The 27,988-nt window shown below is 37.7% G+C and overlaps 1 protein-coding gene across 1 annotated transcript in view; it reads right to left on the reverse strand.

The window, feature by feature from the left end:
- Nucleotides 1–27,988, reverse strand: part of PPP1R12B (protein phosphatase 1 regulatory subunit 12B) — a 184,912-nt gene that overhangs the window by 10,056 nt on the left and 146,868 nt on the right. Inside the window, 5 exon segments of the mRNA XM_042461553.1 lie at nt 7,795–7,845; nt 10,440–10,493; nt 10,754–10,858; nt 12,404–12,551; nt 14,023–14,039. Coding sequence (XP_042317487.1) covers nt 7,795–7,845; nt 10,440–10,493; nt 10,754–10,858; nt 12,404–12,551; nt 14,023–14,039 — 375 coding nt within the window.

The raw sequence follows: 27,988 nt of genomic DNA on the forward strand, positions 1-27,988 counted from the left end.
AATTGGTGGCAGCGGTGGGTTAAATAGGCCCAGGGTGCTGTCATCAATGAAACTTAGTTGTGTGCATTACACATACCCATCAGGAATTTTTCCCAATATAAATGCAAAATATGAATAATTCTTATTAAAAAAACCCGAACAAACAAACCCTGCACAATGCCCCACATATTCTCATGGAGAGGAAGATTATTTGTTTACACAAATGGGAAAAACCAAAGAGTTACTTCCCTTCATTTTGAGCACCATCAAGAAAGAACAAAATTGCTTAATTTGTAATATGGTAGCAATTTAGCTACATCTTGTTTTCCCCAGTGTTTATTTCAGTATTCACTATACCATTTTCTTTTAAATGAATTCATGCTAAACAGAAAAAGTGAAATGGGATGACAACAGCCGTCTTCCTTAGCAGTGTTCTGGTGAATATCAAGCAGAACACATTTCACTACTATATACCAAATATGAATACCTGGTAAATTTAGTAAGATAGACAATGAATCTAAGTGATATTATCATGCTGTTAAAGTGATTTGTTTAACATCTGTTACTTAGTGTTTTCTCAGCCAAATAAGAAGGGCATCAAAGCAAATACAGCTTCAAGGTGGTTGCTTTAGTGAATAACAACTTTAGGAAAAACTGACTATTCTAGAGCCTTGAATTATATACAACTTTTATATTATATTATATACGCTACATACTATGGCTAACATGCCAACCTGAAAGGGATCAAGCACATGAAGCAAAGGGCTTTTACAACTTAATAACCCTTAGGAAAGCATTAGTAAAAAAAGCTACTAAATTATTATAACTGTAAAAACACCTTCAACTATTACAAAATACTTGTATTCATGTCCTCCATGAAGTGGTCTATTATTTTATTTAAAAGAAAGCCAAAACAAAACAACCATACTATTGTCTATGCTGAATATTACTGATGATGTGCCACAGGTTAACTATGAAGAAAGAAAACAAACAGCTTTTTGAGAATCTTAAACAGTGAGCTTCTTATACTTTAAATTTGTTATGACGTATAGTTAGTATTTGGTCAAAATAATTTTTTTCATTTCTTTCCCCCATTTTACATATTCTTCCTGAGTTGAGACTTCGTACTTTCATCTATGAAAACTGTTACTTTCTTAATGTTTCTATAAATTTGCTTAGGCTGAGTCCAGATGGGCCAAAAAGGACGCCCTCGTCACAAGTGAGGGGTGCCACGGGGCAGTGCTTCTAGATGCTCCTTCTAGATGACAAGGGCATCAAAATGGCGGCACCCTGTACAGACGAAGTGCTGCAATTGTTACGCAAGCGCCATGCAGCATCCGCATGGCGCCGTGCAGCACTTGTGTAACAAGTGTACCAGTGGCATATTGTGGCACACTCGTTACACTGCCATTGCGGCATAGACAGAACCCATTTTTGCGGGTTCTTTTTCTGCTGGCAGGAAGCCTTGCTGTTTGGCGGCTGAGGCTTCCCTCTGGTGGAAAACCAGGCACCGGCAGGCTGCCCTTTTTGGGAGGTCTGTACCCTGCCATAGTTAAGACCTGAGGAATAGAAGCTCATGTGGATCTTGACTGGCATTATTAGCTGCTGTCTCTGATACAGGTGCTGATGATTAAGAAACATCATTATATTATAGCAGAACAAAAATGTAGTATTTTAAGCTTTTGCAGTATTTGAATAAGAACTTTTCTGGTAACCTATTAATTTACATACAAATTTGCATCAATATATTCAGTGTATGAGGGATGTGCTGGCTTAGTGGTTAAGCCAATTCTGACGATGGGAAGATGGGCAGATTGGCAGTTTGAAACCCGAGTGGTGCATGATTGGGTGAGCGAGCCCCAGCTTCTGCCAACCTAGCAGTTCAAAAGCATGCACATGGAAGTAGATAAATAGGTACCACTTTGGTGGGAAGGTAACAGCATTGAGTGCAGTAATGCTGGCTACATGACCACTGGATTTGTCTTTGGACAATCCTGGCTTAGTAATGGAGATGAGCACAGCCCCCTACAGTCGGTTAAAACTAGACATTCATGTCACAGGACTACCTTTACCTTTACATGTGTATGCATGCCTGTGTACATGTCTATTTATTTATGAAAACATTTAAGCTACTGCACCTGATAAAAGATCATTTGGATTGTGGCATAGTTGTTTGAGATTTGGACTATGACTCTGGAGATCAGGGTTCGATTCCCTGCTTTGTCATGAAACCCACTTGGGCAAGTCACATGCTCCAAGCCTCAAGGGAAGCCTCTGAAAAAAATGTGTGAAGAAAAGGCCATGATAGGTTCACCTTAGGGTCGCTGTAAGTTGGAAACATGAAGGCACACAACACACACACACTTATTGTCTCCCAATATATTCCCATCAACTAAGTAAACATTTAGAAGTTGACACAGATACAATATTAATCTATGTCCAACCCTGCATTCAGTGACAAAATTATATTTGGGACTGTATTCCTTATAGCTCATTTCAGATACTATTATCCTGCCATAAAATAATTTAATAGCTACCCACCTTTAACAATAATTCATGTGTTCCAATCTTGGTCTCTTATATATATTTGGGTAGTATTTTAAAAAAATCTTATAATATTCTCCTTCAGAATGGCATTGTTCTAACATACTTTATAACAAACAGACAGATGGATTCTTTCATTTTGTTTTCTCTCTTTGATTTGTCCTTATCCTTATCCAACAATGCCTTTTGAAAGGCAAAGCCTGAATAAAATCATTATTATTCCAGAAATTAAAGTGCAATGCAGAACCTATATAGGCAAAATGCATACCTGAAAAGAAGTGACTGTGTAAATCAAGAACTGTACCTCCAAGATGAAGACTGTACCTTATAGGGATTAGAAACGTAAAGTTTATAACCAATACTGTTCTAGTAGGAAGCCACTTGCATACGGCTATTTGAGTGTCACACTTTTTATCTGACAGAGTTAGGAAGAATATGGAAAGAGTTGCGGATAGGCTTGGACAGACAATAAGAGCAAAGACCTGCCTGGAAGAGTGGAAGGAGAAGTGAGATCAACTGGAGGGGGAGATGCTATAGCTCTTCTGACTCTGGGGGCTCAGTGGACTGCGAGAGCCTGGCTACAACCCTGGTCAAAGCCCTGTTTTCGGCCAGCAGCTGCTCATTCATCTGCCTCAAAGTGTGAATCTGTTTGAGCTGGTGAAGGTTCTGCAAAGTGAGACATGGAGGAGATAGACAAAGACAAAACAGAGAATATAAAACAGGACAGAAACGTGAATTCAGTTGACAAGCAAGAAATAAAAAAAAGAGCAGCAATGAAAGATGGGAAGCTGTGAAAGCACAGAAGAAGCCAGAAAACACACTGAGGTACTGGAAAGACTAAAAAGAAACCACAATAGGCATTTGTTCTCTTAATGCTTGAACCTGCCTGAATTTCAAATGTAACGATAAAACGTAAGATAAGAAATTATTATTCTGTTGTGGGATGTGTTAAACTTTTGCAAACCACATCAGGGCAATCCTATAAGCAGTTCTACTGCAAGTACTATCAAATGTAATGCTAGTCTGAACAGTGCTGATAGAGCAGCTTAGTGTCTTTATGGATCTCTTCATGTGACCCATATCATGATCCAGATGCGTTTGTAAAGTAAAAGCAGTTTGCTGTTGAATAAAAGCTTGCCATTAGCTCCATTATCCTGTACTTGACATACAGGAATATTTGGAGTAGAAAGGGAAATTAGTTTGCATACATCAGCGATGCTCTGAATTCTTACACAACAAAGGAACATTATTAATAATAATAAAATTTATTTATATCCCGCCCTCTCTAAAAAATGCAACCAGGGCAACTTACAAGGTTAAAATATACAATCCAAAGCCTCAACCCACCCCCCTTAAAATACAATTAAACAATGTGGAATTTAAAACATAAAACATACTTTACCCATGCAACCTGTATGAGTACTTATACTGCACTTTATGCTTCTCCTTTTATCACACTCATCAGGTTCAAGCAATGTACGCTACCTATGTTTAATCTTTAAAACTTTCCTCTAAATATAAACTCATACTTCGTGTATGGCAGTACATCTGGAAACTGATTATCAAGTTATGCAAACCTATCATCATCATCATCATCGTCGTCGTCATCGTCACCTTTATTTATACCCTGTCTTTCCCTCAAAACTGTAATTCAAGGTAGCTTAGACATTAAAATAATTTAGGACTTTAAAGTGTATCAGGGCCCTTCTGGGTATTGGTCTGAGTCATTGTTACAAAATAGGAATAAAATCCTGTAAATCAACTGCAAAAGTAAAGCATAGAGAATCAGTGTTTCAAAAGTGTTTGTATAGCAATTACAGTTCACCCTCTGTTTTCGCGGGGGATCCATTCCGGACCCCGCTCCCATGAAAATGGAGGCTCATGCATATTCAAGCCCCATAGGCTTGAATGGGGTGCATGACTGTGCACATGTGGCAGGGGGACACACCACTGAAAATAGTGGAGGTTGCTCCTCCATGGATTTTCAAGGTTGCGGATCCCAGATTCACGAATTAGGAGGAGCGACTATATAGAATTTAACTTCCCTTTGGAGAAATTACTTTATTCTGGAAATATTTTTCAAAGCAGACTATTTGCAAAACCAAGAAACATTTAATATATTTATCCTTTAATAAAGATCAACTATAAACTGGAACACAGGCAATATATCTGAGTCACTCAATCTGCCCCTGAAGAAGTATCCTCTTAAAATAATAAAAAAATAATAAAACCTGTATTTATATCCCACTTTTATGCCAAAGGACCAATCAAAGCGGCTTACATGATTAAAAAGCAGTCAATATACGCTACATACAGTCTTTACAATACTATATCTAACCCCCTTTAAAAAAGGATTAAACACATTACAATTTAAAATCAATTGTTAAAATACTGATAATAACAACAATCTACTGGGAAATAGTAGAATGATACTTATTGTTTGTATGTACAGCGCTGTATAAATCTACAGCGCTTTAAAATAAAGCATAATAACAACAATAATAATAAAGGTGAGAAGAAATCATTAGCCAATTGTTCTACTTGGGGAAGGCCTGCCGGAAAAGATCCATCTTAACAGCTTTTTTAAAGCTGTCTAGACTGGAAATTTGACAGATCTCCTCCGGCAAGGCATTCCACATTCCATTCTAAGACTTTCAAAAGAAATTAACAGAACATAATGCATAAGATATAACTGAGATTAAACTTTCAAGAGAAAGTTTTCCCACCTATGTATTCAAGACAAAGTTTAGCTAGGGCAGAAGGATGGGAAGAGGAGAATAAAACTGGATACATCTCCTATAGTTAGAGCATTCTCCCCAGCACATTCTCCCCATCTCCCTCTAGAGATATTAAACTACAGAATTAAAAATTCCACCACTAAGCAACTAAACACTCTGGCCCAAAATAAAAGATAAAATGTCCTTGTGATAACCATTTGATGGAAAGACAATATGAATTCAATGGAACCACATCAGGGTTCTTTGCCTCTGGGCCTGAAGGTGAATAGAACCACAATGAATTTTTTAATGAATTTTTTTGTGAATTTTTTTAAAAAAAGCATTTGATATTAAACATATGAGACTGACAAGCAAATCCAGTAAAAGGACATGATGTATGTAACACAGGATAGCAACATTTAGTTTTTATTTGTAAACGTTTTGTAAGGCACATACAACAGATTGATAACCTTGTTCTTTCTCCCCAATGCTCTCATGTATGCCTTTATTGTAAAGAGATCCTTATAACCTTCTGATGAGCCTAGCCCATGCTGCATTAATTTTGTTGTTCAGAGGCTCACAGTAATTATATTCCATAAAAATGAAAAGGGTCAGCAGATTGAGAGAGCATACTGAATGCTTCATCATTGGTTTTGTCGCTGAAAACAACTGATAATAATCCACCTGTCTATACTTTAAAAAGTTTCTAAGTGCTGACTAAGCTCATACAGCTGAGATATTTGTGTCTGTTAAGCCAGAAGCATCATGACCAACCAGTCATGAAAGCCTAGCAGCACCTGTCAAATTCAGCTTTCTACATCTTCTTACAAATTCAATGCTGTCAGAAAAATAAAAAATAAAGTAAAATAAAAATAAAATTGTTGTACAGTCCCACAATAACATACATTCAAAAGGAAATTTCTGGAGAAGGTGTAAGCCAAATTGTAACAACAGTATAGGAGAGATTGAAGTAGTTCATGCATATTTGCTTGGTTAGCTCAAGGTGACATTGGCCATATTAAGAAGCTGTGTACAGATGAAGGCATACAATGCATGAAATCGATACCATTCAAAAGAGGTAGACATGCTGAAGATGACCTGTATTCTCTCTCCCTCTCACACATGCATACACATACACGCTTAACAGAATTATATACTTGAATTTATTTTAAAACACTATTTAAATTAGGAAAATATTAACAACTAAATACTTCAGTAACCACTAATATGGAGTTAAATGTTTATAATTACTATATTTAAAAATATTTGAGCTACATTTTTCCTTTTACATTCTGATATACTGTAAGTACATTTTCTAAAGTAATTTTGTTTGTTACAACATTCTTCACAATGAAGCAGTATTCTAGCTCTCTTCTGTGGCTGTATTCTGCATTTTCCCAATTTTGATTTGACATCTTACAATAAGATGACACTGATGTTTGATCTTGTGCACTTCCATTTTCCAATTCTTTAGCAGCTCACAGATTACTAATTACATTTTCATAAGATGCCTCACTAGTTCATAAGACACAGCCCTCCAGTAGAACTGGATTGTAGTTTCTGCTACTGAAATTTTCTTTTGAAGAAAAAAACTTAAATCCAAATGGAACTTTAAATAAAGTTCACACTCAGAATAAAAAATCTGAAATTCTTTAAAGGGCTCTTGGACTCTTTTTTTTCTTCCAAATGTTGGATGTCTTCCCCACTCACTACAAGGGGCACATCAGTAAAGACTAGCAAAATAAATGATGGGGTAGAAGCTGATGAAATACTAAAGCATGCTGTCCTTTTTGGAGTAGCTATTCCATGATGACCGTATGCTTCCACTTTAATTGACCCTACCCCACTCCATTGATCCTACCCCACTCCACCGCCCAAGTTTCATAATAAAGGACACCACCAGGTGGGAGTAAGGGCTTCCTACCCATGGGGTATACTCAATAGAGCCCACTCAAGACACTGTATACAGCAAGGATGGGTAAGAATGTCTTCCTGAGGTCCAGTATTGTCCCTCAGCCCAAAATTATGGGGCATTACACTATTTTACACACACAAAAACTGAAGAGGTAAGAGGGACAGGTGGAATCTTTGAAGAAACCAGAAGACCTGTGGCTCCCAAGCCTCTGGAAACTATCCACCACCCATGACATACACAACCCCCCCCCCAAAAAAAAAGAAAAAAAAGAATTGCAGTGTAGAACTGAAGTATGTTTCACTGGGAAATGGGAAGATCCTTACAGGTAAAACTTCAGACACACTTTTTTGCATATTAATTCATCAGCCTCATATTGAATAGCAAGCTTCCCTGAGGCTTCTAGAAGACAAGCTTAAGAATAGCACAGGTAAAAATGGCTTCATAATAAATGTTGCAAAACAGAAGTCCTCAGGAAAGTTTTAGAAAATGCTTGTAGCATGGGAAACATAAGGGCACTCAACAGGGTGTGTGTGTTTGTGTACTATATTAAAATACGGTTGTATGACTAACATTGTTCCCAACATGCCACTCTAAAAAGCATTACTATACAGAAAAAAATAAGGGAGGAAGTTTTTCTACCTTCATCTCCTCTTCCATTTCAGACAGCTTCCGCTCAAGGGCTCGTTTCTCCTGTTCACGTAAGAACAGTTACAGTGAAAAATCTTTTGTGCAATATGGGGAGGGACACTAATCATAGACAGTTTAAGGAAGAAAAATACATCAGCATTAAGAGACCCAAATTTTTTCAAAAGACATAGCAGTATACTTAGAAGAAAGAACTACAATGGGGCTTCATTATCCGGGGGCTTGCTATCGAAGGATTTAAGCATCCATGGACAACAAGCCCCATCATCCCCAATGGCAGTGCATGATATAGTCATGCTAGTGCACTTGCGCATGTGCCATTGCCATTAGGGACAATGGGACTTGAGATACCATTTTTTAGTATCCATGGGGGAGGGGGTACTAAGATCTGACTGTACAAACCTTCTTTTTTATAAAGTGCATATGTAGAGCTTTTTCATATGTATAAAAGTACCGTATTTTCCGGTGTATAAGATGAGCCCCAACTTTTCCAGTTAAAATATAGAGTTTGGGATATACTCGCCGTATAAGACTACCCCTCTTCCAACGCACACCAAATAATAATAATAATAATAATAATTAATAATTTGTTTTATTTATATACCGCTATTCCAAAGATCATAGCGGTGAACAGCAAGTAAGCTAATTAGCAAGTAAGCTAATTTGCCCCCAACAGTCTGGGTACTCATTTTAGCGACCTCGGAAGGATGCAAGCCTGAGTCGAGCTTGGGCCCTTTTGCTGGTCTTGAACTCGCAACCTTGTGGTTTCGAGTGAATGGCTGCAATACAGGCATTTAACCACTGCGCCACCACTGCAAATTAAAACAAATATATCAGATTTTATTTCAATAGGGTAATTTTAATTCAAATGCTTATGACATGCAGGTACTTAGCAGGAAAACCTGTTGTATACAAAGCCTGCTTGGATTAGTCAGCTCTCCCTGTCTGCCCAGCCCTCCCTGTCTCCAAGACTATCAGAGTGGTAGCTCAAACACGTCTCTTTTTTCCATACCCCGGGTGTCCTGGATGCCTGAGGCTTGCTCCACATACGGCAGGGATGTGGCCACAGCCTGAGGTCGCCGCATACGATGGGGATGTGGCCACAGCCGTTTTTGAGCTCCCCCCACAATATGTGGTGACCGCAGATTCTCCAGTCCAGCTCGGAAGTTTCAGCACCCACCCTAAAAGACGACCCCGGAGTGTAAGACGACCCTCGACTTTTGAGAAGATTTTCCTGGGTTAAAAAGTAGTCTTATATGTCGGAAAATACAGTACATATAACTTCCTACTGATCAGCTCCCTTCCTTGCTTCTTAGATGTCCAACATTAACCAAAGGAATGGAGAATTTTGGAAAGTAGGTCTCGGTTGTTACACATGGAATTGGCCAGATGTCTACTTCCACACATGTGTTTCTGTTTTCAGGGTTTGGGGTTCTTTGGGGATTTGCAGTTGGAGGGTTACATCAATAAGAATAAGCCTAATAATAATACTGTAATAATAATAATAATAATAATAATAGCAGCAGCAGCAGCAGCACTACTACTACAGTGGGGTGAACAAGAGAATACTGGACAAATTCTAGGAACAGAAATGATATAGTAGAGTTGGTGGTAGTAGTAGCAGTAGTAGGTAATAATTGTTTTTGCCTCCCTGGCTTGTTTAAGGCTCAGGAGAACCCTTTTCTAAAACCAGGAAATAAACTTTCAACTGTCTAGATGGTAAACACTGAGATACTTTTAGTAAAATAAATAAATAAATGAATGAATAGAATTGAACAATTTGGAGGAGAGCATTTTTAAGTCTCAAAAATAACCTTGGCCACATGTGGCCCATAGTACACACCCCTGCATATCCCAGCCTTAGAAGAGGCAGAAATTTGTTACCTGGCAAAGAGGGTTCATACAACAAGCATATCATACTTGCACGCTAAGCTTGTTTTTATATCTAAACTATGCTAGAATATATTTTGCCAGTCATCTTCAAAAGAAATTGTTTCAAATAAAATAATTTGAATACAATGAGTTTGTTGTGCCACAGTGTATTCTGAATCATTTATAAAAGATAATATATTTTACCTCACATGTTTTCAAACTAAAAAAGCAGTCGGTAATAATGCAATTTCATACCACTTTAACTGGTATGGATCCATCCTATGGAATCCTGTCATGTGTACTCTGTTGTGACACCAGAGCTCTCTTTTGTGAGAAGGCTAAGTATCTCACAAAACTACAATCACAGAATTCCATATTCGTGAGCCATGGCAGTTAAAGTAGTGTCAAACTGCATCATACTTGCAATGTAGATATAGCCTAAGACTTCTCTATATTTGTACAGCATCAACCACCATACTGCTACAGTACTTTCTGGGACACAATAGTTATCATTTATCATAACAAAGAATCTTATAACATATTAAATCGCTGAAAGGAACTGTTTCATAATGAGCAAAAAAAATGCTGATGAACAAGTCTGAAGAGCCAACTGGATCAGAAGGCAGGTATTATACAAGCATTGATATACAGTACCTGGGTTTTTAGGACTAGAGTTTTTACAGTCATATTTTTCTTCCAAAAGTTCTATTCCTTCTAAAGTCATGCTAAATTACAAGAAAGTAGACAATGGAAAGCAGAACACATACCCTCTTTTCCATTTCAAGCAAACTTGAACGGTCAGAGGTCTTTTCCTGCTTCTGCTATTGAAAGAAAAAATATTAAAAATAGTTTTGGAACACAGGGGACATTACAAAGAAGTTATTCGCAAGGAGAATTAAATATTTATTAAGAAATAATGGCACTTCTCCAAATGCTTCCATTTTTATTCTTATTTGTCTGAGAAGCAATGGCGGTCTTTCTCACATATCATTACTCCACCCCACCTCCAAGTGGAACCATTAACATTTTATCATTCCTAGTTACAGTTTCATTCCAACCCTTATTTTCAGGGTTTCTTTACCTGGGCTACCTTCTCTATCTTTGTTTTGATATCGGAGAGTTCCACCTGGGCATCTTGCAGTTTTGATTTCAATTTTTGATTTTCAGACAGGGCACTCTCATAAAGCTGAATGGGGATAAAAAAAAAGTTGTCAGTATCAAATAAGGCTTCACCTACTGAAACATTAACCCTTATATAATGGAGGATAATAGCTACTCTAATCACTATTGTCAGCCCCTCAAATTAACAGACTTTACTGCAGTTGTTTTAAGTAGCAATTAATATTGCTAGATAACCTTATTTTAGAAGAGGTTAAAAAACAAAATCCATACTTACACTCCCACTTTTTAAACTCTGTTTCAGGGAATAATGGGAGGCTCCTTTGAAGCTTTATTCTCCATAAAAATCAGTAATAATGGCATGGGTTTATCTAAAAAAGGGGGTGGGCAACTGTGGGGAAGGAACAAGGGGCCAATCTTCTCCCATGTGAGCTTCTGCAAGCTGCAAGGACTGTCAAATTGGTGGCGGAAGTGAATAAAACTTCTGATTTTGAAAACCAGGTTTCTAAAATGTTAAACAGTGTAGGCCCCTTGCAATCCAATTAAAGATTACTGTACATTGCTCCCCATCATTTAGAAAAAGCGCTACCCAGATGTATAGTCTCCCACCATAACAACTACTGACTTTTGCACAGCCTTACATTTGCACAGCCTTATAGGAATGCTAGATAACTCTTGGGCATACCCTTTCATTTGTGAAAATCCCATATAGGTGAAAGGAGGGATGTAAAATAAGTAAACAAACAAATACATGTGAAATAGTATTTTTCACTAGAACTACAAGATTCCGATACACTTAGAATTAATTCTGCATGCCAGTCCAGAGTTTATGGCTGTTCCATAGAAAAATCCACTTCCGTTCATCCTAAACTGTCTTTATTTCAGCATTGTAATTTAGGATTGGAAGAGAATATTTTTACTGTTACTCCTATAAAACAATCTGAAGTAAAACTGTTGACCTACTGCAAATAACATGGATATATACCAGAGATTCAGATCTATGTTTTACTCAACTTGACCTATAGCTCACTCCAGAACTTTGGCCACAAACCAAGGTTCCAGACAGACACATACATGATGAAAAGGTTCTGTGAAAATGTAAAAACTGCTAGACTACTAGTGTGTTGAATCCTAATCTGAAGTGACAGACAGGACTCTGAGCAATTATTAAGGTCTTTAGATCTGACATTTAAGCATGTTATGTGTGCTTAAGTGTGACAGATGCTTAAATCTCATGCAATTGTACCAAAAGACAACACAGTGATTTTTTTTCATTTCCTAACTTTCAGATTTTATATAGTGCCAGTCTTCCCATTCTATAGACATGGATTGAGTTAAAGCAGGTGACTTGCCCAAGGTTATTCAGGAAAAACCATGGAGGATATAAAATGAAGGGACACAAATTATCAAATTCAATTTACACTGAATGATTTCAGTCCTCCTCACTCAGTTTACACATATAGTTCCCATACTATTTTGGCATCCTGTGTATACTTAAATTCTGATAATTTTCTTCTTCTCTAATAGTCACCAACTATACCTGAGATGGTTGTTTATTACATTACTGAGAGAACAGAGCATGAGAGGGAAGCATTCAATTTCAATTACCCACTTTTTTATAATCTTTGCTACTATCCTCTTCTGCTCTGCTACTGAGGGCAGCCAAACGATTCTCTCTTCTGGTGTAGGCACTGCTGCGACCTGAGGATCGATCACCATAAGTATCACTGGTGCCAGTGCTTGAACTTGCTGCATCCAACCTGGAATCAAACATAATATAAAACAGTCACTGAATTATAGGCCATTTATAAATTTCAGGTATGTCATTTGGGTAAATTTGAATTTCAGAGAAAGAAGCAAAGAAAGCCTATGGAAGAAATGCCCCTTTTTATGCCTGTAGACAGGGAAGTATGAGAAAATCATTTATAGAGATTATCACATGGGGTTAAGAAATGGGAGAAAAACAGAATGCTCCCCTCATGACTGAGCGATCGTGCAAAGATTTTCACACAATGCTGCGTTCATCCAGTACTTCTCCCATCAATAACTTGGAATGCATCCATAACTTCTTATTAACAGGGAAACCCCATGAATAGTTGGCTGATTGTGCTTCAATTGCCTATTGCAAAGGTGTGGAAGGCAATAATGTTCCATTTGCGCTATTGTGGAGGAATCTGGAACCTTTTCCCAGACTGTATTTCGGTACAGGCAATTCATTCTCATTGATAGCATAGTTTTTGGAGTGGATTTTTGTCTTATTTCGAGGTGCAGGACATTAGATAAAAATAATGTTGTAAAATATATAAATTTTATTTTGATGTGTTCAGGATGGAACCATAATTTTCAGACATATGCTGTCATACCAAAACAATGCATGACTTAGGGAGCTGGGTATGTTTAGCCTTGAAAGAGACAGTTAAGAGGTGATATGGTATTTGAAGGGGTGTCACATTGAGGAGGGAGCAACCTTGTTTCTGCTGCTCCCGAGACTAGAAAACAGAACAATGGATATAAGATACATGATAAGAGATTCTACCTTAACATTAGGAGGAACTTCCTGAGAGCTGTTCAACAGTGGAACACATTTCCTTGTAGTGTGATGGAGTCTCCTTCTTTGGAGGTCTTTAAACAGAGGCTAGATGGCCATCTGTCGGGGATGCTTTGATTGTGAGTTCCTGAATGGCAGGGGTTGGACTGGATGACCTTGTGGTCTCTTCCAACTCTATGATTCTATGTGTTAAACGTTCAATAATGACATACTAATGATACACAAATGGATGTAGGCAGAGCACAATTGCGTTTCTCTTTTTTTTATATCATCAGTATTGCATGATCGTGTGACTGTTTAAAAATATTGATCACTACAGAGCTATGCTTTTATTATTTTCCAATAACACAATTGTTGTGGAATTAGCCCTAGTGTGATAATCTCCCTTGTTTTGCTCAGCCTGACTCGAGTGATCAAACCAATCCCTCCTTCCAATATTTAGCTTCTTTTGACAATCACTGTCAATACAAATATGATTCCAGGAATGTGTAAGTAGTTCAGATTAAAGAAGAAGTCTGTTAAATCACTGCCAGTTTTGAAAGAGGTAATTAGAAATCTTGGATCCAATTCCATATACAGTTAAGGGGACAATTGTTCAAAATGCTGAGAAGATTTTTTGGGGGGTGGTGGCGGGTGGGGGGTTATGCTTCAAAAAACAAACACATGCATTCTGTAGATCTTACCTGGAAAGTCTTTCATGCTATAAAAAGAGAAACAAAAGAAGACAGGATTAGGAACAAAAATGAATAATGTTCACATTTCAATTGCAAAGTAATAGTCATCCAGGTCTGACTAAAGTTTATGGCAAATTATTGCACACTTAATCCAGCATGTTATTTGCTTGTAAAGAAACAATCCCCCATTGTCCACCAGCTGTACAAATTAAATACTGGAAAAAATCCATTTTGATCATTTCAAAATGCCTGAATGTACCTAGAACTAATACCCCAGCTACTATGGTTTAATATTCTTTTATCTGCTCATCTTTCCTATTTGTTACCCTTCTTTTTGTTGCTCAGATACTTTATTACTACTCTTAATTGATATATCAATGTAACATTTCTGCAAAATTACAATAAAGCTAAATAAACCTTTTTTTAAAAAAAATCTTAAAATATCTTGCAAACAAAAATCCGTTTCTCCTAGTATGAACCGGCCTGGACTCTGAGATCCTCTGGAGAAGCTCTTCTATCCGTCCCAACACCATCACAAACACGATTGGTGGGAAGCGAGAGAGGGCCTTCTCGGTGGCTGCCCCTAGACTCTGGAACTCCCTGCCCAGGGAGATCAGAACGGCTCCCTCCTTGATGGCCTTCCGCCAGCAGGTGAAGACCTACCTGTTAATACAGGCGTTTAAGGAATTGCTATAAGGACAGGCTGGGATGTTGGACATTTTTAAAAATTTGTTACAATCCCCCCCTCTTATTTATAGTTTTATCTTTTTGAAATATGTTTTATTCTTTTAATTACTATCTGTTTTAATATTGTAGTAATTTAATTCCTTTTTAATGTACTTATTATTTATTTACCGTATTTTCTGGCGTATAAGACAACTTTTTAACCCTGGAAAATCTTCTCAAATGTTGGGGGGGGAGGGTCTTAAATGCACTGTTTGGATTGTAACATCTTGCCTGAAGAAGATGCCTATGGAGCTTCGAAAGCTTACAACAAGTATATTGTGCATTTTGGCACGCTAATAAAGATATCACTGATGGATTTTTGTTTATATTTGTTAAATGGCCAACACAGCTACCCCTGAGTGTTTTCTAAAATCAATTTGTATTTGATATAGGATCAACATTTTAGCATCAAGATCACACTGGCTTTTAGGCTCATCATAAATTATTCAGTTTACAAGTAAAACATAGTTTTACTAACACTTTTAAAAATTATGTTTTCATTAACAAATTGCTTCCCAAATCCTTAAACGCTGATGTTCTTGTATGAATAGCTCTAACATATTTTGAATCATAGAATTCCTTGCTGCAGTAGAAAATCCCTGGCCCTTAATATATATCATGTGGTCCAAAGAATCATTTACTGTATATACTCATGTATAAGTCTAGAAATTTTAGTCAAAAAATTGAGCCAAAAAACCTGAGCAGACTTATCCATGGGTCAATGTAATACTGTACCTTAACTCTTATAAAAAGGGAACCATCCCTTGGTGAAAGGCAAAAGTGTAATCTGTCCTGAAAGCATTAACACCCTCCCCCCACTCTCTCATCCATTCAGCCTTTAGTGGGAACACAAACAGTTATGCCTGTTGGAATTTTTATAAATAAGGTCAAATTATAGTTAAGCATATATGGTATCTCCATCTTCCTTGATAAAAATCATATAAATATTCATACAAGCTTATGTTAGAATTCATTCCATTACTTTGCATACTCCTCAGCTAATCTATTTCAATAATAGCTTTTCATGCTACATCAGCTTTATGGAGATAATCTGCTTAATTTAAAGATTACCTAATTATCAAAATATTGATGTTCTACCATAATGAGAAACCCTTCAAACAGGAAACATCCTCAAAGAGGTCTTAAGAGGTACACGGGTGAAAATGTAATATGAATGCATGAAAAACAGACATGTTTTTCTTTTAAGAGAAAACTGTCAACATTTAAGACAAAACTGCATATAAAGGGCAGACATGTTTCAGTCAAGCACAACATACATTTAAATATACAGGTGACTCCTGCTGTTTGACAGATCTTTTTCGACCATGTGCTCTTTCGATGCTATTAAATTATTAGCAGAACCTATTTATGCAACACACAGTCTGCTCTTTTGGCAAATACAAGCACAAATCTAAGTATGAGTACTTGTACAGTACTCTTTATAAGCACACAATGACACCACAAACAACCTCTACAGTATACAGTACACAGAGTCAGCAAAAAGATGGTGCTTTGCATAATGCTTTTGAGATCATGCACTGCTTTTTTTAAACTCAGCATCATCTTTTCATTCAGTCTGTGTACTGTATACAGTACACAGTAGAAGCCATTCATGGTGTTGTCGTGGCCTTATAATACAGCACCATAGAGATATTTGTATTTGTGCTTGTACAGTAATATAATATACACATATATGGGTTCTGCATTTCAAATATTTCTGCTTTTTGATAGTCCTTTGATCCCCAACCTGTCAAATAAAACTACTGTAAATTCACAAATACAAAAGTATGTTCTTGGAAAACAAAAGTATAAACTGCAATTTCTTAGGATATGTGTAAGACAAAACAGAGCCTTATAACAAAATTCTTAAAGAAAAAATTATGTCTAAATTTGCAACGTTCAAAGAACACTGTGAATATTAGATGGTCAAACATTCTACTAGTTTAGACATGTTGGAGGCAAGAAAATACATACCGGAAGAAATACAGTCCTAGTAAACAGAATGCAATTAAACCCTTAAACCAAATAGTGTAATTCTAGCCACCCATTCTTAGAAGTAGGTTCCCCTGAAGCAGCATTATTTTTAACTGATGCATTATCAAATGATCAAAGTGAATAAAAAATTAACAAGTTATAGGAAGTAATTTCAGATGTTTCTTCTTGAAAAGCTTCACCTTTTCCCTGTACTTGGAAACTTTGGATATGTTGGCCTGTTTGTATCCCACATAAACCAACACTGTATTATTAAGTTTATTAAAACCAAGGTCGGGACAAGAGTGAACTTTCTGTGAGCAGCTGTGTTATGAATTGATTTAGAAAGAAAAGCCAGCCCTTGACATGTAGCAGCTGTTTATAATGACCACATTTTAATTAAGGTTCTAAATCAGTTTCCATCATAAATCTAGAACAATTGGCTAAAAGTATTCTTGGAGGAAAGAAGGGAGAGGGGAGGAAATGATTGGCTAATATTTTCTACTTCTAAAGAAAGGGAAGAACAGAACTCCTTTTCCGGCTCCTTGAAGAAAGTTATATTTAACAAATACCAGCAACTGATGTGACTATCACTATAAAGAAACAACTTGTATTACGATCTCATTCTCACATCATTGACATAAAAATGGTATCTGAATACAGTCTGAATAGAAATTAAAGATAAGTATTCATATTTTAAAAAATAGAAATTAGATCACATTTCTTCTACAAGGCCCAGATTGTATTTAAACAGTAGTGGCTGTTATGCAAAATTATCATCAGAACAATGAATCTGTATTGCCATAGATTTGCATCATTCACTCTCCTACTATTAGTTGCCGTGAAGTCCAGTGATTTAAATCTTCTAAGTGATAGTCCTATGACTAAAGTCATACTGCCAGTTAAAATTAGGAAATCAATTAAAACTATGGTTTCAAATGAATAATCAATGGATTGAAATATACAATTAGCTAAAAAGACAGTTGAATAGGCAGCAAAATTATTGTCAATACAAGTACATACTTATTAAATCTTCTAGTACTGAAGACAATTTTGGATTGAATCCATTCCAATCTAAGTTCAGGTCTAGTTATGGGACAGAAACAGCCTTGGATGCCTTATTGGATGATCTGTACCAGGAGTTGGACAGGGGGAGTGAGTTTCTAATGTTTCTCCTAGATCTTTCAATGGGGGACCACTGAGTAAACTTTCACTGAACCCTGCAGGGTGATGACTGCATGTTAATATTTTGTCTCCTTGCACAGAACAGGGGCAAGACGAAAACAGAAGAAGCAGTTTGATTAGCAGCGGCCCTTTCAGCACACAGTATATCAAAAAGAGCCCCAGAGAGAATTTCACCAAACTGAACTTGGCTGACCCAACTGTGAGCCTGTGGCAGCAGATAGTGAAAACAAAAGAAAGCAGCAAATGAAACCAAGTTGCTATACATATACTGTCCCCCACTTTCTGTTTTTAATAAAGAGGAACTGGGCTAGGTATTGGAAGAACTTGAACAACAGAAAAGCCAGGAAAAACATACAGTTTTGATTGAAGATATGTATAGGATTAGGGAACATTAAACATCCTATTTTAAAAATCAAAAGCTTCTGCAGATGACATGAATGTAATTAAAAACATGTTCCTAAAAGAAAGCTTTTACAACAATGCAGTTCTTAAAAGTGGAGAGAGAACACGAAACTGCCAAAGACTAACTTAATTGGCTTCAGTTGCTTTCTTCTGCATCCAACACTTGACCCCAAAAGGAAGGAAAGGCAAAGGGAAGAGGTTCAAATTATTCTAATATGCGTGTGCGCGCGCGAACACAAACAAACAAATCTTCACAAGCATATATAATCCCTTCCAATAGGTTGAGGGGAAAAAAAACTTAGAACAGCAGAATCTATTTTGCACTGCTATGCACTGCAAACAACAATGCACCAAATATTGTTCCCAATATTGATAGACATTTACTACACTTTCAGAGAGGGACAGTTTTGGAACAAAAGCTGCTTGGAGGGTGGTCAGAATGTTCACAAACCGCCATCAATAAAAAAAAAACACACCACCCTGTTTCGTTCCCGATGACTATCTAATTGTAGCCAACTGCTGATCAAATAATTGTATAGACATTAAAGTTTCTAGTGCCGCTGAAGCTCTAAAACAAACACAAAACTGTCTGTAAGGCTAAATCCTCATCCGAGCTGAAAGAAAAAAGCTGGTAGCACAAGCTTTCACAGATGTGAGCCCATTTCCTTAGATGCAAAGGGAATAAAGATGGGATAAAAAAAATGACAGGGAAGGCAGGGATATATATATATAAGGTTCTAAATATATACACACATACACACACACACACACCTGTGCAATTATAAACAGCAATCAGACCATTAATTGTCTTGTCTTAGGCAGGAAGAATGCCATTCTACTTCGAATTGATTTACAAGTGACATATTTTAGTTACTCAAGGGCAGAAGGCAGAGTTTAAATGTGCATGAATGGACAAGAAGTTATTTTTATGACATTTCCATGTTAAGAAGCAGATGGCATAACTTACCATTAAATCTTTGTGAAAGCCTACTGCCCCTGCTGTGGAAGGGGCTGCAGTTTATGCTGAGATGTTACTGGTAAAGTATACAACAGAATACATGTCTAGCTCACATCTATTCTTTTTTCTTTTAAATCCAATGAGAAAATGTTAGTCAAACTATAATGATGGCCATCCTGAGAATGACTACTGGGAGCCCCACCAGAGATTTTAAGTTATGCCTACTGTTAAATGCTGGTTGACCTTATAAGGACTAAGAAACCCAAATGATGAAGAGCTTAGGTCAATCAATTCATTTTTTACTATTTGTCTCCAATCTTATTCATGTGATTAAGAACCAAGGTAACAGCCAGCTTTGAATAACTCCAGTAAGTCTAACACAAAGCATGATTTTAACAAGCTATGAATCAACGAGCTTATCAGAAAAATCCTGGGTTTTGCTGGATCAGTTGTTATGAATGATGCTTTATAGTATGCACAATAAAAAAGGAAAAAAGTAATTCACAAGGGAAAAAAAACAAAACATTTTTAATCAGAAAGAAGTTCTGTAATGTCAGCCAGTGCCTACATCTGATCAACAGATGTTTCCAATCCCCAAATAAATCAGAAGCTCTGTAGTACTGTTAGACTTTATTATTTCCGGCTTTTGCCTCAGTTTTCCCAGCTTCCTCCCATACAGCTACACTTTATTATCATGAAAATATAAAGATAAGCAATTCTGCATATAGCATAAAGATGGATCACATTTACAATTCCATAAAGATCTTGACTACTTTAATGTTGAAGTAAAAATGTTGTTAGTCAAAAATTCTATCTAGCAATAAATGTGAAAATTATCCAACTTAAGTTTTAAGAAGAAATGCAAAGCAAGCACCCTCTAGCTGAGAAAATGGAATGCCTTTTTAGAAATGTGTAGCAGGCGATGGGGTTTATGGACTTCACCCTGTTTTCACCTACACAATTCAAGTATACTCATATTATATAAGGATGAAAATGCTTGGGAAAAGATTCAGATTTGATGGGCATAATAATAATAATAATAATAATAATAATAATAATAATAATAATTTATTTATTTATAGCCCGCCCAATCACAAGGAATCCAGGCAGGTTACAGCAATAAAAATACAGAGAATACAATAAAATAAAATACAAAAAATAAATAAAATACAATAAAATAAAAGAGAGCGATGTGAGTTACAGAATTCACAGGTAGACCTGATGGAATTGGTCCTGTCTTTTTCACTCCCTCTCAGGTTTGATGATGACAGTAGGTACAGAGGGAGGGTTCTTCTTCTTGAGGCAAGAATTTTATTTTAATTAATTTTAATTTAATACTTCTCATTAAATTTAAGAGAAAAATTGGTGGACAGAGCGACGTAAGTCACAGTAAATGGGGAGAGGAACTAAGTAGGGAAGGCCTGCCAGAACAGATCCATCTTAAGAGCCTTCTTAAAGGCTGTAAGAGTAGAAATGTGGCAGATCTCCTCTGGCAGGTCACACCATAGCTTCGAAGCAGCGGTGGAGAAGGCCCTCTGGGTAAGTGAAGTTAGTCTAGATTTTTTTTGGATGAAGTAGATTCTTCCCTGAGGACCTTAGAGTGTGGGACGGACAGTACAGAAGAGGGCGTTCCCTTAAGTATTCTGGACCCAAGCCATGTAGGGCTTTAAAGGTAATCACCAACACCTTGTACCTTGCCCGGAAACTAATCAGCAGCCAGTGAAGGCATGGTTACTTTATTTTAGTAATGCAGACTTTTAGCTGGGTAACTTTGCTCAGAAGGGCCTAATTACCCTAAAGCCCCAGTAAGTACCGTATATTCCGGCATATAAGACGACTGGGCGTATAAGACGACCCCCAACTTTACAACTTAAAATAGAGTGTTTGGGATATACTCACCGTATAAGACCACCCCTCTCTTCCACGATAAGTCAGAAAGGAGCTGAAGGCACACAATAACAGTAGCAGCAGCGGCAGAGGAGAAAGAGGGGGAGGAGAAAAAAGGAGAAGGAGAAAGAAGAAAAGGAGGGGAAGAGGAGGGAGACTCCACTACACTCTGAGGAAGGAGTCTGTTCCACGTTTGAAATAACAGCATACACAACATTATTTCACCCGCCTCGACAACTCCTCCCGCCCTTCCTCTTGGTGCATCTACACTTTAGAATTAATGCAGTTTGACATCATTTTAAGAGCTGCTGTTCCATCCTATTGGAATCCTAGAATCTGTAGTTTTATAAGGTCTTTTGCCTTCTCTGCCCAAAGAATGCATGGAGGGGCACTGATCCAAACTACAAATCCCAGGGATTCTGTATGGATGGAGCCGTGGCAGTTCAAGTGGCTCCTATTGGAATCAAAGCCCAGGAAGCTTTGTGCCAAATAGAAATGTGTTAGGCTGCAACTGCACTGCAGAAATAATCCAGTTTGACACCCCTTTAACTGCCCTGGCTCAGTGCCAGGGAATCCTGGGAATTCTAGTTTTGTGAGACATTTAATTTCTCTCCCAGAAAACTCTGGTGTGACAACAAATTAGTTCCCAGGATTTCATAGCACTGGGCCATGGCAGTTAAAACAGTACAAAACTGGATTGTCTCTGGAGTGAAGATGCAGCCTGAGTTGGGTCCAAGACACACTTCAGAAATAATCCAGTTTGAGACTGCTTTAACTGCCCTGGCTCAGTGCTATGGAATCCTGGGAATTCTAGTTTTCTGAGATATTTAGCCTTCTCAGCAAACTTTGGTGTGACAACAAACTACAATTCCCAGGATTTCATAGCACTGGGCCATGGCAGTTAAAACGGTATGAAACTGGATTGTCTCTGGAGTGAAGATGCAGCCTTAGTTGGATCCAAGACACACTTCAGAAATAACTGCCCTGGCTCAGTGCTAGGGAACCCTGGGAAGTGTAGTTTTGTGAGACATTGAGCGTTCTCAGAAAGAGCTCTGGTGCCACAACAAACTACAATTCCCAGGATTCCCTAGCACTGAGCCAGGAGAGTTAAAGTGGTCACAAACTGGATTATTTCTGCAGTGTGTTTTGGACCTTGGTTATTAAAAATGCTCAAGGTCCAATCCATACTGCAGAAATAATCCAGTTTGAGACTGCTTTAACTGCCCTGGCTCAGTACTAGGGAACCCTGGGAATTGTAGTTTTGTGAGAGCTCTGGTGCCACAATGAACTACAATTCCCATGCATCTGAGGAAGTACGCTTAAGTCTAGGAAAGCTCATGCTGCCAACTTTTCTTTCAGTGAGACTCAAAGGTGCTACAAGATCTATCTCTCTATCATCATCATCACCATTATTGTTATCATTATTAAATCCAAATGCACCTGCAGAAGTGGACTTAAATTGGCAACACTGATTATGCTGTAGACTCATTCTCTGGGGCTGGGATCTGGAAGTGTGGAGGCAATTCCCTTGAAAAACCAGGGAATCCTGGGAATTGTAGTTTGTGAGGGCAGGGGGGGGCAACCACTGTCCTCTCTCTGATTGGCTGTTAGTGTGACTCCATCCAAACAGGATTGGTTGCTCTGTAGCCTGGCTCTCAGAGGGACTCAGGGGCTAAGAGAGAGAGAGGGAGAGAGAGAGAGAGAGACCCTTTTCTGAGGGTGGGGTGGCGACCACTCTCCAGCCCTCTCTCTGATTGGCTGAAAACTGTGAGTGTGTGACTCCAAAGGATTGGTTGCTCTGTAGCCAGCCTGGCTCTCAGGCTGGAGGGAAGGTAGAGACAGACCTTCTGCCTTCCGAGGACAGGAAGGGAAAGGAGGGAGGAAGGAAGGAAGGAAGAGAAGAAAAGGAAGGAAAAGGGAAGGAGGGAGGGAGGGAGGGAAGGCAAAGGAGGGAAGGAACGGAGGAGGATGCTCCTTTGCCTTTGAGAGAAGCCTTCCCTGCCGAGGGCTCTCTTTAGGACCCAGGGGCTTTCCGGAGTACAAGACTACCCCCGACTTTGGGGAACATTTTTCTGGGCTAAAAAGTCGTCTTATAGGCCGGAAAATACGGTACTTGGATGAGAGTCTGCCAATGAATCCCAGGTTCTGTAGGTTATATTTCAGGGAAAGGAACTGGCAAAACCACCTTTGAGTATTCCTTGTCTAGGAAAACCCTATGAAATTCATGTGGTCACCTTAAGATGATAGCCTACTTGAAGGCACATACACACACAATGTCTCTTGTGTTCATTCATCTGGAACCATAAGTCCACTTGCCACCCTCTGCCATGCTTCAGACCAGGAAATGTCAAATTCTGTAGTGATGGCAAGGGAAAGCATATTGAACTGCCATGTTCAAGCAGCCCATGTCTCCCTTGTCTTACTTTCTTCGTGGCCACTGTGCTCACAGCCCTTTTCCTCTTGCCACTATTGGCTAAGCTATTGTAGTTACACATGTATAGTGTACCAACAGAATTCTGGTCTTTTTAAAAATAACATTACAAGAAAAAACTTTTGGATCATAAAGCTATGCACACCATGAGAACTGGGCTTTCTGCCAGGCAGTCTTGGCGGCTGGAAACTGCAGCACACACTACACCCAGATTAAAGTTGACACTTGGGAGGCATTCTTCAACTTGGATTCAGTGTGAAACAAGATGTATGAAGTGGAGGAAGGGTATCAGTTCATGGTACCAAGTTTCCCTATGTGCTCAGTGCCTGTTTGGCCAGTATCTGTCTTCCCTTTATCGAGTTTTTTTTAACAAATGATAACAAGTGCATAATTATACTAAAAATAATAGTTATTCTTTAACTCAGTATAGAACTTTTATACTTTGATGTCTCTGAAATTCCACACCTGGCTTATGTCAGGTTCTTTTAGAGTTTTAGATGGCTACAGTTGTTCTCTTAAACTGATTTAAGAAAGAAACCTACAAGGAAAAGTCCAATGGTGTGATATGTGACTAAAACTGTGTCGACAGACCAAATTCCAGGAGAAACCTACTATTGTGGAGTGAAGGCATGGTCATGTTGAATCACATAGCAGAAGCTATTCAGAATGGATGATGTAGGGGTAATGTACAGAAACTTACCCCTCTGTCCCTCTAAATATTTTTAATATCCCCCCATGAAGCATTGTTTAATACTGATGTACCAAAAAAAAAAAAAAAATTGGTTGAGGTATAAAGATGTATTAATAAAAACGGGAAATGGATCTGCAATGAAACCTTTAGAACAGATTAAAGATGAGGGCTTTAAGTGTAATTGGTTTTTATATTATCAAATGGAAGCTAGATTTAGAGTGGATAAAAGTACAATGAAAATTACAGAAAGTCTCTCGAAACTAGAAGAAATAATGTTGAAAGGGAAACCAGCTGCTCTATCAAGATTCTATAAGACATTATTGGATTACCAGATGGAAGGAGATCTAGTTAAAGAAAACATGATCAAATGGGCGAAAGACTGTAAAAAATCATTGGAATTAAGACAATTGGAAATATCGTGGGGACAAAGAATGAAATATACTGTAAGTCAGTATATAAAAGGAAAATTTTGTTAAAATTATGTATAGATGGCATTTATCTCCGGAAAAACTGTGTAGAATCTATGGTAATGGTCAAATCTATTGTTGGAAATGTCAAAGGGAGAAAGGTATGTTTTATCATTTATGGTGGAATTGTGTATATGCAGAAAACTTTTGGGAAATGATAGTTAAAGGAATTAAAGAAATATTGGATATAGAGTTAAAGCACAAACCCGAAATTTTGTTATTAAATATGTTGGAGGATGAGATAGAAAGAAGATTCGGCAAAATAATTTTCTACACGTTAACAGCTGCCAGATTAACGTACGCAAAATACTGGGGGGAAAAAAGAAAGACATTATGTTGGAAGAATGGATTCTCAAATTGTTAGAAATGATGGAAATAGATATAATCTCAGAAGGATTAAGATATAATTTAGCCATAAATGCAGAAGCTAAAGAAAAAAGGAAGCAGGATAGAAAGGTCTGGGAAAAACTGTATAGGTACATAAGGGGAAAATGGCCTAACATACAAGATAAAATCTAACAAGGTACTTACGTAGGTAAATCAGCTTAAAAGAAAATGAAACGTTTAAGAAAGTAATATAAACAAGGAGAATGAATTAAGATCAGGAAAGTCAAAAGTGTTATAGGTGAAGTCAAAACAAAATCAGTTACTACTAACAAAAAGATAGACAACTAGAGTCAATAAAATAAACGGCAAGGGTTCAGACCAAGGAAGTCAGTTTTGTGTTGTCTAGTCTAGGGAATGTATGAAGAGAAGGAGTATGGAAAGTATTTTAAGTTTGGGGGAGGGGGGGGGGGGAGGGAAGGGGACGATAGAGATGAATGTTATTAGTTTATGTTATATGTTACATGTTATGTATGTGTACTTTATTTGTAATAAATAAAATTAAAAAAAATAAATATTTTTAATAAAGGATTATTCATGGGGGATGGCATCTTCTGAAAAGAAACTAGAAAAAGGTCATGTGCATCATGTGCTAACCATCAAGCATCAGTGTTTTAAAATACTCTAAAATAGTACCTTTGCTGGGAGGAAATTACCAGCCAGTTGGACATCTTAGTGCTGACTAACAGAAGCAGTTGAAGTTAACATTCCATGATCCAGTCTGACTTGCTGCTGATCTCATAATTAACTGGCAGAGCAAACAGCCTGAATCCTAATCATACAGTTTACTCTGAAAGAGTTTTCTTGTCCTCCTAAATATATATTAAACAGGAATATGGTTCTTGTACCCAGTGCACTGGGACTATTAGACTTGTTTGACTTCTGCTGAGTTTATGATTATAATATAATCAGAGGATTATAACACTTCATCCAATTCTTTGAAAATATAAGGCAAGGGAGATGATTTACATCTTTCTAGATCTTATTACATTATATCTCACAACTGTATAAATTTGCTTTATAACCTGAGGCTTTAATATTGCTTCTGAAGAAGTGGGTTTAAATGCAAAAAAGCTTGTGCTAAAATAAAAAACCAGTTACTGGAAGTCTTAAAGGTGTTGCCACATTCCTTTTTTCCTCCACTTCCCTTCCTCCCTTTTCTATAACTGCTTGTACTCTTACGTCTGTCATATTGTAAATGACACAAATTGATCCTTAAATTTTCCCCATTCAAAACTATGTTTTGTGAATAATTTTCCAGGCAGATGACAATGGGAAAATGGGGCTTTTCAGGAAAAGGGACTTTTATTAAATACTCTCCCTAGGTAAGTTTGTCTGGTGCCAACATTCATACCTTTTGAAATCAGACTGCAACATACTTATCCTATCAGATATTTCAATTATAATTTTTTTCATACTGTTTAATATTGCCAGTACCCAAATCCTACCAGGGGGTGAGGAAGGAGATGATCATGCTGGAAAGATGATGGTGCCGGGGGATGAACTCCACCAGGGTGGCAACAATGACAGTGATAACAACAGAGGTGGCTGTGAAGGAAGCAGCAGCAGAAAAAGAAACTTTTTGCTGCTGAAGGGGAGAGCAAGACACAGCTGGTCAAGGTGGAGGAGGGATTCTGGAGGAGGCAGCAAGAGGAAACAGTGGCTACAGAAAGAGCCCAAGAATCTTTCCAGAGACTGAGCACTAGACTTCTGGGTTAAGTGATTAACAAGATGCATGACTTCAGGGAAGATGGTGGGCTTCAGAGGAAGAAAATGTTCTGCTAATGCCTAATTCTTTTAGTATGGCAAAACACATCAGGGATTTCAAATGGTGTGTGTATGTGTGATCTGGTAATGCCTATTTCTTTTTGAATCCAACACAACATTTGATGGATGTTCTAGGGTAAAAGTGCCAAATAGCTAATAGGCAGTAGCAGAAGTGATGGGTGATGCCGGCAGAAGACTTTTCAGAGACAATAGCTGTAGCACCATAGCTAATGCTTCTTAGTACTGTGTAGTGGGAGGCAAGAGTGAGCCCCCTCTTGAAAATCTTTCACAATGAAAGATGCATTGAAACAAACTCTATAAAACAAGAGTTAATCACAGGATGCATACAATGAGATAACAAAGCAGAGCAGAGGGTGATTATAAGTAGACCTGTGGCTAACAACACAATTAGATGCAAACCAAAAGAAATCAAACTATGGACATGCTGAGATGCTAAAGGAAAATCTGAAGATGCACAATACAAAGTATAGGAACATGGAATTTAAGAAGCATGAATGAGGGGAAGCTAGACATTGTAAAATGGGAAGTGGAATGCATAAACATTGCAATAGTTGAGGTGGGCATGCTAAGATTGACAGGAATAAGACATTTGGAGTCAGGTTATAGTATTTTACTCAGGAAATGAAAATCTAAGACGAAACAGGTTAGCATTTATAGTGAGGAGAGATACAGCAAAAGCAATAAAAGGATATAATGCAAAGCCTGACCAAATCATGTCAATAAGACTTCAGGGAAAATCCAAATATATAACCACAAACCAAGTATGCATATCAAAGGTAGATAAACAATAAATTGAAAGTTTCTATACTGAAGCCCAGAAAGAAATTGATCACAGACCAAAACAAGACTTCTTGTTAATCACAAGTGACGGGCACACAAAACTAGAAAGCAAAGTAGGGTTGATGTTTGTGGAAAAATTTAGCCTAGACACAAGAAATGAAGCAGGTGAGTGACTTACAGATTTCTACAAGGTGAACAGTCTGTTCATCACAAACGCATTCTTCGAGCAACCAAACAGATGACTGTATACATCAGTGATTCTCAAACTTTGGTTGCCTGGGTTTTTTGGACTTTATCTTCCAGAA

Source organism: Sceloporus undulatus, chromosome 4 (assembly GCF_019175285.1).
Source record: "Sceloporus undulatus isolate JIND9_A2432 ecotype Alabama chromosome 4, SceUnd_v1.1, whole genome shotgun sequence".
NCBI classification, from domain to species: Eukaryota; Metazoa; Chordata; class Lepidosauria; order Squamata; family Phrynosomatidae; genus Sceloporus; species Sceloporus undulatus.